The sequence below is a fragment of the Thalassophryne amazonica genome, chromosome 9 (genome assembly GCF_902500255.1).
Source record: "Thalassophryne amazonica chromosome 9, fThaAma1.1, whole genome shotgun sequence".
Classification (NCBI taxonomy): Eukaryota; Metazoa; Chordata; class Actinopteri; order Batrachoidiformes; family Batrachoididae; genus Thalassophryne; species Thalassophryne amazonica.
In genome coordinates this window covers 13,850,163-13,861,619 of record NC_047111.1, presented here as the reverse complement: position 1 = coordinate 13,861,619, position 11,457 = coordinate 13,850,163, and the positions used below count along the sequence as shown (strand labels likewise).

The following is an 11,457-nucleotide window of genomic DNA, read 5'->3' as shown; positions in this document are numbered from 1 at the left end:
TTTAATGATTACTTAATGATATTTTTAAGGTTGATTAAGTAATTATCTTTTTCCAGCGCAGAAAAACAAAAAGTTTAATTGAAGTCTGTTCAAATATCCCACCAGAATTCTGCTCGATACTTGTTGATGATGGTGAAAAGTATCTGGTCAAAGTCAAAGTCACTAACATTCAACAAGATGCTAAGTGTTCAGTTTGTATGCGTTTATGTCAGGCTTTGATACTACGTCTGATTTTCTGTTTGTTTTTGGTTCCCTTTGTTTCTTTCCTTTTTTTATGCATTGTTTTTCTGTGCATTCATGCTCTTGTGGGGAATGTTGTGCTTGGGTCTGTCTTTTGCTATCTCTCTTGTTTGTCTCCTGGTTCTTGGTAAAGGGTCTCTCTCTCTCTCTCTTTCTCTCTCTCTGACCACGCCCTCTTTCTGGTGTCTTCCATGCACACCTGTTCTTGATTTGCTGATTGTCACCCGGGGTTATTTAAACTCAATGGTTGTGTTTGTTCCTCACCAGATTGATGCACCTTGTGTCTTCTCTCCAGCTCTTGATTTCATGTTCCATAGTTCTGTCTGCCTCACTGTGCTCTCAACCACCTGCCCATTTGTTCCGACCTCGCCTAAGCCTGATGGTTGTTGTACTGCTGCTATCAGATCACTCTGGCTAACAATGGGCGCAGCAGGCTCAGACTCATTCCAGCTGGCGGTACGCCACCACAGTCAGCAGCTCGCGCAGCAGGAAGACCAGCTTGCTATGCTCAGCTCCGGGTTTAGGAAGCTTGCTAAACACCAGGACACCTTCACGTCGTCAGTGAGCACACAGATGAGCCAGCTACTGAGGAGACTCAGTCCTCAGGCTGCGTTGGACACAGCCACTGATGCTTCCAGCATACCCCCACCAGGGCCATCAGCAGCATCACCGGCTTCCGTACCAGCGCCTGTGGTTTGCAACCAGCTGTCGTGACCATCACACTTCTCAGGCAAAACCAGTGATGTAAAATCATTTATCACTCAGTGTGAACTCCAATTTGAGTTGATGTCATCAATATTCCTGACCAACAGAACAAATATAGCGTATATAATCACTAATCTGTCTGGTCGCTCAAGGGCGCGAGGCAGCGTGCTTTCTCATGAGGCTGAAGCAGAGCAGCTGCCAGGTCATCGGCGGCTAAACATGAATGGATCCCAGCGGCTCTACTTGACATCTTCTTCCAGAGTCTGTCACCCGACATCCAGGACCAGCTAATCGCCATCAACTTGCTGGAGGACCTGGATGAATTGATAGCGCTCGCACCGAACAATGCCTGCTGGACCATTCTCATGCCTCACGTTCCTCCTCCTCCACTCACGCCTGGTCCGATCCTCCTCCACACAGCACTGAAGAGTCCATTCAGTTGGGGCTCACACGCCTGTCACTAGCGGAGCAACAGCGCCGCCATGAGGACGGCCTCTGCTATTACTGTGGACAATCAGGACATTTAATATCCCATTGTCAGGGTTCCCCGAATGTTAGCATGACCTCGGAACTGTTGTTAGTAAAGCCAAATAAAGCCAAGCTAAAGCCAAGCTAAATCTTTGCCACCGCATTGAGAGTATGATTGCACTATAGAGCTCCTCCTTGTGGCGACTCCGAATGAATTCCATAACCCCCCTGTGTCCTTTCTAGGCTTTGTTTTTTCAGAAGGGGAAATAAAGATGGGTCCCGAAAAGGTTGTGGCGGTGCGAGACTGGGCTGTTCCCACTTCACGCAAAGAAGTCCAACGATTCGTAGGTTTTTGCAAATGTCTACCATAAATTTATACATAATTTCAGCATGGTTGTGGCTCCTCTGCATGCGGTCACCTCGTCCTTCCGCCCATTTGTCCGGGCGCCAGAGTGCGACGAGGCATTCAGAGTCCTAAAGAATCGCTTCACTGTGGCCCCCATACTGCTCCTTCCTGACCCCAATCGGCAGTTCATGGTTAAGTTTGATGCCTCCAATGTAGGAGTAGGTGCTGTCCTATCTTTAAGAAATCCCTCTGACAATAGGCTGCATCCATGCGCCTTCTTGTCAAAGAAACTGACTGTGGCGGAACACATCGGTGACTGCGAGCTGTTGGCGGTTAAAGTGGCCTTGGAGGAGTGCACTGGCTGGAGGCGGCACAAATTCCATTTATTGTCTACACCGATCATAAAAATCTTGAGTACCTACGTTCAGTCAAACGTCTCAACTCCCGCTAGGCCTGATGGGCCATATTTTTCAGTCGGTTTAATTTCACATTGTCTTACCATCCAGGCACAAAGAATGGCAAATCCGATGCCTTCTCTTATCGCGGGGACCCGGTAGATGCAACAGCGGATCCAGGACCTATTTTACCCTCGACCTGCTTTGTTTCTGCACAAACCTGGGACACTGAGTCCAAGATTAAATCAGCAGTAGGGGATGCTTTGTTCCCACTGGTTGTCCGCAGGGCATACTTTTTGTACAGTCTGCTCTCAGGGGGGAGTTGATTTGCTGGTGTCATGAGAGCCAGATGTTCTGTCATCCTGGTATCAAAAAGACCTCCTTTATTGTACAACCAAGGTTTTGGTGGCTTGGGCTTGTTAAGGATGTTTCTGAATATGTTTCTGCCTGCCACGTATGCGCAATGCATAAATCATCTAACCGTCCACCTGCTGGTCCCCTGCTGCCGTTAGCTGTCCCAACTCACCCGTGGTCCCTCATTTCAATGGATTTTCATAACTGCTTTTCCACCCTCAAGGGGCCACACAGTTGTTATGATGGTGGTAGATTGCCTTTCCAAAATGGTGCATTTTGTTCCTCTGTGTAAGCTTCCGTCAGCTAAAGAAACTGCTGTAGTTACTGTATGTTGAATCAGGTTTTTAAACTGCATGGCTTACCACAGGATATTGTTTCTGACCATGGCCCACAATTTGTGTCCCATTTTTGGAGGGAGTTCTGCCATCTGCTCGGGGTCACATCCAGTTTAACTTTACGTATCCACCCATCTTTTCATGTCAGTCATGTCAAACCCGTCCGGTCAAGTGTTTGTCCTGCCTGTCTTGTAACTTCTCTCCAGCTCTTGATTTCATGTTGCATAGTTCTGTCTGCCTCTTTGTTTTCTCAACCTCCTGCCCGTTTGTTCCCACCTTGCCTAAACCTGATGGTTGTTGTACTGCTGCTGTGTTTTTTGGACTACCTATACGTGTAACAACCATCACTATCCTCACCACCGTGTCATACAGAATGTCACAAAATGAGCAGGGAGAGGAAGAAAATAGCTCTGAGTGAGAGCAGAAGGTAATCAGAGGATTTTTAACACCTGTTTAGACCAAAGTCAAGGGCATTAGAAGAAACAGCTCAAGGTTTCAATGGAAGATGCTGTTGGTCTGATTTGCATTTCTATGTTTGATATTAAAGAAACCATGTTGCTGTTGACAGGATGTTAATTCACAGTTTCAGTCAAGTTAAATATCAGCAAAAATAATGGCAATGCTGTCTGACTCCAGCCATGGCTGGGCAACGAGGGCCAAAACACTGCAGGTTTTGCTTGCAACCAGTCACCTCAGTAGGTGGGTTTGATGATGAGCTCCTCCCCTGAACATAAACACCTGATCATCAATGAAATCATCTGCTGAGGTGATTGGTAGAAAGGGAAACCTGCAGAGTCTTGGCTCTTCATGGCACATGCCAGTTGGGGTTTTTTGTTTGTTTGTTTGAAGGTTATCAACCTATTTAATCTTGAAGAATTGCAATACATGCAGAAAAGAAGAATGAGTTGTCCCAAATGTCTTTTCATGTGAAACCCAGCCTTTTGCAAGTTCGGGCAGGAGCTGTGTGAAATCAGACATATCTTGACATTGAGGTACCCCATACAGAACCCTGAGGTACCCCATACTTCACAGAAGAGACACTGTAATTTACTTTCATAAATATTAGGGACAGGAATCTTTAGGCACCTCATGACTTGACTCTATTATGATTCACAGGGCTGCGATTTGATTATGTGACAATTATTGATGCTTCTTTTTTCTACACGGGACTTATTTTTCTCACTGGGCAACTACTTAGTACTTTTTAAATCAAAGTATTTTTAATGAACAATAATAAATTTCTTTCCAATACATTGAACAATTCAGCCATATTTACATCTGTGTGGCTCTCATTCACTGATTCCAAATTCTAAATTCCAGGGAGGCTGTTGCTCAACCACCACTCCACCCTCCGCCCCCACCTATACCACATGATAACACTCATGTTTAGATTATTACCACACCAGAAAAAAATGTCAGACTTCAGCCTGCAAATGCAACTTCTTTCAGCCTTTCTGTGCACCTCACACTGGATGTGCTGCAATAATGCAATTTGTACTTATGTCAGAATAATTAAAACACGAAGGTGCACACATGTACATGCTGCAGAGATGGTTGTCCTTCTGGAATGTTCTCCTCTCTCCACGGAGGAATGCTGGAACTCTGACTGAGTGACCACTGGTTTCGTTGTCACCTCCCTGAACTGGACTTTCTGTGTATCTCAAACACAGGGAACAATTTGCAATTTGGAGCAATGCAGACATTTCTTCTGTGCAGGAACGAATGTGGGAAATATTGTGGCTTTGCTCAGAGATCAGATTAGATTTTTTTTTTTTTTGATAATTTTGCTGTGCATCAGACAGGAAAACCTCTTTACGAGGTCTGTCCAAGAAGTATCGGACCTTTTTATTTTTTGCAAAAACCATATGGATTTGAATCACGTGTGATTGCATCAGCCAAGCGTGAACCTTCGTGCGCATGTGTGAGTTTTTTCACGCCTGTCGGTTGCGTCATTCGCCTGTGAACAGGCTTTGTGTGAGCAGTGGTCCACCCCTCTCATCTGATTTTTATTGCGAATAAATGTCTGAATGATTTGGAGCTTTGCTGCATCAAATTTTTCCAGAAACTGTGAGAGACCTCCAGCTGGACACCATTCAGAAAATTTAGATGGCTTTCAGTGAAGATTTTATGGGGATTACACAGATTAAGGAGTGCTCCAGCCGGTTTAAAGACCGCCCACAGCATCTGAGAGCACGGCGCGCTCCGAGCGCCGATCAACAGGCTCAAACCCCGCTGAAACAACCAGATCATTTCCAACGTGAAGGCTTTGTTGATCCGGGACGTCGTCTGACTTTCACAAAAATGGCAGGAGACATGGACATCAGCACTTTTCGGCACATTCCACTGTTACAGGAGTTTTTTCATGGAAAGAGAAGCGGAGGATTGCGCCACCGTGCCGCTCATGGCGCGGGACAAAACCACCTCCGTGTTGGTCTCACAGGATGGCTTTCAGACGGCTTCCGGTTGCTTTTCAGTCGTGTGAGTATCCGAGAAATTGTGCATGAGCTGGACATGCCCCAACATGTCCTGTGAGGCTTCATCATGGCGTTGCTTTGCGCCATGCAGCTCTGCCGCGACGCGCGGAATTCCTCCGCTCCTCTTTCCATGACAAAACTCCTGAATTCCACGCGTCGCGGTGGAGCCGCATGGCGCAAAGCAACGCCGTGATGAAGCCTCACAGGACATGTTGGGCCATGTCCAGCTCATGCACAATTTCTCAGATACTCACAGGACTGAAAAGACTCACGCATGCGCACGAAGGTTCACGCTTGGCTGATGCAATCACACGTGATTCAAATCCATATGGTTTTTGCAAAAAATAAAAAGGTCCGATACTTTTTGGACAGACCTCGTATTTATTTACTTTATTTCAAAGGGATAATGTGTTATGTGTCGGACGCAGCTCGGAGAACCGACCAGCGTTTGAAGGACCCAGTATGAAATAAGCAGAGCACGGTTCAAAGGATAACTGAATTTAATACATAACAGTGATAATATAACAAAAAGGTGCGGCCTGGCGTGGTGCGCTCCCAGCAGCGCTAACGGTCCGGAGCCAGAAGCTGTTTCGGACCCAAGGACCCCGCCGACACCCCCCAGGTGGCCGCAACAACCGAGTCTGTGAAAGAAGGAACCATTATGTGAGTCCACACTCTACACACAGAACACGTAAAGGTGTACAAACAGCAAACACTTCCTGGCTTGATTACTGATCAGCTTCCCAACCTGCAGGCATGGAACATCCTGTTCACAAAACTCCACTGCAGTGGAAGCTGATACATGACTAACAAACAGCTCAATACAATAAGGTGTGAGGGACACCACATTTACTGACTGTATAACTGTTAGTCACAAAATCTAACGTACCTCAGGAAGTGTGCTGACGAGCGTGAGACCTCACCCCCTCCTCTTTCACAGACTGTGCATCAAACCTGGACGTTCTCAGCATCCGCTGCTGATGAGATGGCTCCCGAGACGACGATCTCACCCGTCTGGTCACAAGGTCGAGTCTCTGGCCAACACACACCGTGCACTCCAGTCTCAAATGCCAACATGCTCCAATCCATCCAGATGCACCACAGCTGTGAGTCCTGACGAGTCGCAGGTGATCAGGGTGAGGTCCTGACAGCCTCAGCAACACAGCCACTCAGTCCCAAACGCAAGCCACCTGGGAGGAAAACCAAAAAACAGAAACAAACCGGCAGCCAGGCCCCCCCAGCCATATAACATAATGTACAGTTCAAACTTAAATATCACCATTTGATGCACTGAACCTATACAGCAGCTACAAGATCATTCACGTCACCCACATGCAAAACCCACAACAACAACAGAGACAGGAAAACTAACAACACAGTGCAAAAAATAGACACATACAGTGAGGAAAATAAGTATTTGAACACCCTGCGGTTTTGCAAGTTCTCCCACTTTGAAATCATGGAGGGGTCTAAAATTTCCATCTGAGGTGCATGTCCACTGTGAGAGACATAATCTAAAAAAAAAAAAAAAAATCTGGAAATCACAATGTATGATTTTTTAATAATTTATTTGTATGTTACTGCTGCAAATAAGTATTTGAACCCCTACCAACCAGCAAGAATTCTGGCTCACACAGACCTCTTAATTTTTCTTTAAGAAGCCCTCTTATTCTGCACTCTTACCTCTGTTAATTGCACCTGTTTGAACTTGTTACCTGTATAAAAGACACCTGTTCACACACTTAATCAATCACACTCCGACCTGTCCACCATAGCCAAGACCAAAGAGCTGTCTAAGGACAGCAGGGACAAAACTGTAGACCTACACAAGGCTGGGATGGACAACAGGACAACAGGCAAGAAGCTTGGTAGAAGACAACAGCTGTTATGATTATTTATTAGAAAGTGGAAGAAACACAAGATGACTGTCAATCTCCCTCAGTCTGGGATTCCATGAAAGATCTCACTTTGTGTGGTAAGGATGATTCTGAGAAAGCTCAGAACTACACAGGAGGGCCTGGTCAATGACCTGAAGAGAGCTGGGACCACAGTCACAAAGATTACATAAGTAACACATGATTCTGTCATGGTTTAAAATCCTGAAGGGCCGCAAGGTCCCCCTGCTCAAGCCAGCACATGTCCAGGCCCGTTTGACGTTCACCAGTGACCATCTGGATGATCCAGAGGAGGCATGGGAGAAGGTCATGTGGTCAGATGAGACCAGAATAGAGCTTTTTGGAATCAACTCCACTTACCATGTTTAGAGGATGACAACAACCCCAAGAAAACCATCCCAACCGTGAAGCATGGGGGTGGAAACATCATACTCTGGGGGTGGTCTTCTGCAAAGGGGACAGGACGACTGCACCATATTGAAGGGAGGATGGATGGGATCATGTATTGCGAGATTTTGGCAAACAACCTCCTTCCCTCAGTAAGAGCATTGAAGATGGGTCATGGCTGGGTCTTCCAGCATGACAGTGACCCCAAACACACAGCCAGGGCAACTAAGGAGGGGCTCCGTAAGAAGCATGTCAAGGTCCTGGAGTGGTCTGGCCAGTCTCCAGACCTGAACTCAATAGAAAATCTTTGGAGGGAGCTGAAACTCCAAACCTGAAAGATCTACAGAAGATCTGTATGGAGGAGTGGACGAAAATCTTTGCTGCAGTGTGTGCAAACCTGGGGAAAAACTACAGTAAACGTTTGACCTCTGGAATTGCAAACAAAGGCTACTGTACCAAATATTAACTTTGATTTTCACAGGTGTTGAAATACTTATTTGCAGCAGTAACATATAAATAAATTATTAAAAAATCATACATTGTGATTTATGGATTTTTTTTTTTTTTGATTATGTCTCGCACAGTGGATGTGCACCTAAGATGAAAATTTCAGACCCCTCCATGATTTCTAAGTGGGAGAACTTGCAAAATCACGGGGTCTTCAAATACTTATTTTCCTCACTGTACCACTCAAAATGCAGTTATTTGCATTAAATGTTTCCAACAGAATTAAATAAACATTTTAAAAATTAACTCTGCAGCCTTATGAAGTTAATGTGAGAAAAAAAAAAAAAAAAATCTGAGATAATGTGAAACTTTCAGTTGCAAATTTGTGAAAATATAACTTGTTTGTTGTTTTTTAAAAAATTGTAATATTCTTATCTTCAGCCTAAAGTTAATTGATGACATGGATTACAATCCTTGGTTTGTGTGTTGGTTTCTGCATTGACCAGGTGATTTGAGGTGTGAATCAGGTCACTCACATGCAGGTTAATGAGTTAAATCAGCGAATTCCTGTCAGACACTCTGTGACCCCAAACAGGTCACAAGCTCACCTACAAACTCACAACAATCAGAAATGCTCAACCAGGACAAAGAGGAACATTTTAGGCCTGACTTACTAAACGGTAGTGTGCATAAAAACATGTGCAGATTGTTTATCACACGCAGACAAATGTGTAACCTGATCTGCTCATGGTGTGCACTGAGGATCACAACTTTGAAATGCGAAAAATACAAAATATTGTTTATTTAATATATTTGCTGTTGTGTGTTGGGGGGTTTGGCTGGACATTTTGGTGTTCTTTTCTTTTCTTTGCTCTCCAGGTGGTATGCAAACTGATTTATTGTCTGTGGAGAAGGTGCTGGCAGAAGAGTCCTTCACCCTCATCAACGTAATGTGCAGCACCTGTGGATGGTGCTCACGTGCAGCCTTAGGGACTTTCAGCTGAAGCAGATAATGAGATGGTGTCCTGCATTTAAGCCATGTGTGATTCAAGCAGAATTGCCGGGAACTCGACCTTGTGACGTTCGTTTGTGAGACGCTGAGGACCGCGCCTGGGTTTGACACATCGTGCCTGTGAAGGAGGACGGGTGAGGGACACATGCTGTCAGCACACATCAGAGGTGACTGATTATCTGAATAATCGTTAACAGTAACTTGGTATTTTGTTACGCAGTATATTTGAACATTGATGAGAATTGTGCAGCTCGCTTCTCACTGCCGTGGCATGCGGACTGATGATCCTCCACCTGTTGTGAGAAGCTGCTCATTTACATAAAGCTTACATTCAGACCTGAATGTGTTGCTGATAGTGTGTGCCTTTTATATTAGTTGTAGCTGCTGACTTACCTCACCTTTTCTATCCTTCGCAGAGTCGGTTTGTCGTGTCCACCTGGGGGGTGTTTGGCAGTGAACGTGGGTCCAGAAGCGCCGGGCTTCGATCCTTTTGGGTGCTGGAGAGCATGCCGTCCTTCACTCCGCCAGACTGACGCAGTTTACGTTGTACACTTTGTATTGCACAGAAGGGGGACAAAATAAAATTGTTTTGTTATTGGAACCGCTTTCTGGTTGTTTTAGCGCTGGGTTCAGTCACACGCAGGTCCGCTCCTCAACCCGCGTCGACACATAACATTTGCCTTAATAAATGTGTAATTAGGGGTGTGTCTGCTTCAGTGTGCAAAATACCAGGACAACATGCAAATATGTTAATTTAGTGCACGCAGTGTGATTCATCTAGGTCAAAAGAAATTTAAGAGGCAAGCAGTCACATCTGTACTTTCGATGGTTGAAAGCAGCGTGCTGTGTCTGTCCAGTGCTGCTCACAGGGGCTGAAACAGCAACTCAGCACCGCAGAAAGCTCCACTTACAATTAAAATCTACACAAATATATAGGATTCTCATTCTGGGTCACATCCTCTCAGTTATGTGAAGGAAATACATTAAAACAGAGTCAGTACCCTCATCGTGAAAAGCATCTCCACCACAGGAATGTACATTTGAAATGATCAGTTTAAGGTGGGGGGGATTTCCATGGCAGCAATGGGCTTGTGCTACACACCTGTCTGCATCACATTACCACACACTGTCATTTACACACATATTCAGAGTAAATCACTCGCAAAACATTGCAAATATGACTTTGAATTAATTCTGTGATTTTTACTTGACATCATCACAAAGTCTATTTTTTTGTGAAATTCGCAATAATTTTGACAAGGCTTTAAGGATTTCTGCAGATTGTGTTCCATAAATGATGGGGTTGAGAATTCCCGGGACAATATGAAACAAAATGGCACAGACTTTCCTGTGATAAGAGAACTGTGGGAAGCGATGCAGGACAATGATCATCATTCCACAAATAAACATGATCAGATAGACGGTGAGATGAGTGCTGCAGGTCTTTAAGGCCTTCTTGTTCAGAGATTTGTTCTTACTGGTCAGACAGATGACTGTAATCTTAGTGTACGTGAGAACGATGCTGCTGATAGAAGATGTAAGTAAGACCACAGTGAATGTGAGACCGTAGACATTATTGATTAAGACGCTGTCACAGGATAGTTTGAACAGTGAGGCGTTGTCACAGTAAAGATTTGTGATCAGAGTCCTGCATCTGTTGAGTCGGACGGACAGACCGATCAGAATCCCGACCAGAACAAAACCCACTCCCCAGGCAGAGAGCGACAGCTTCCACACCATCTTACTGGTCATGATGGTGGTGTAGTGAAGAGGATTACAGATGGCCACGTATCTGTCAAAAGCCATAATCATGAGCACAGTGTGAGCAGCAGTTCCATATAAGTGCGAAAAAAAAGCCTGGACGACACACTCATTATAATTAATGATACGTTCAGACATCAACATATTGGAAAGTAAACGTGGTATCATGACACAATTTCCCAGGATGTCGTTAAGTGACAGGTTACAGTAAAGCAGAAACATGGGCTGGTGAAGGTTCTTATTGATAAAAATCAGAAGTGTGATGCCTGCGTTTGCCACCATAATAAACATGTAGGTGAAAAAGACGACGACAAAGACGGCATGAACGTAATCCTCAGAGATATTTAGTCTCTCCATCTGTAGCATCAAACTGTTGTAGGTGTAGTTTTCCATCATGCTGAAATAAGATAAATGGTGATGTAAAGGTCTGGCACCACAGACATCCAATATCAATGTGTTCATTTATCTTTAGAGGGTTTTTTTTAAATACTGTTCAGAAATATCTGCAATGAGTGAGTTCAGTCATCTCTTTGTCTTTCTACATTTGTTCAAATGAAGATCACCGTATTATAGATGCACATTTACTATCAGGGGATGCGTGTATTGTTACCACAGATGATGTAACACAACAAAATGAT

The 11,457-nt window shown here is 44.7% G+C and overlaps 1 protein-coding gene across 1 annotated transcript; it reads right to left on the bottom strand.

The window, feature by feature from the left end:
* Nucleotides 1-10,261: 10,261 nt before the first annotated feature.
* LOC117517517 (olfactory receptor 4Q2-like) lies at nucleotides 10,262-11,215 on the bottom strand. Its single transcript, XM_034178555.1, has one exon. It carries the CDS (start codon nucleotides 11,213-11,215, stop codon nucleotides 10,262-10,264), a length of 954 nt encoding a protein of 317 aa, XP_034034446.1.
* Nucleotides 11,216-11,457: the final 242 nt, after the last annotated feature.

Coding starts and splice junctions, on each gene's coding strand:
- LOC117517517 (XM_034178555.1), bottom strand. CDS start 11,215: ATGATGGAAAACTACACCTACAACAGTTTGATGCTACAGATGGAGAGA.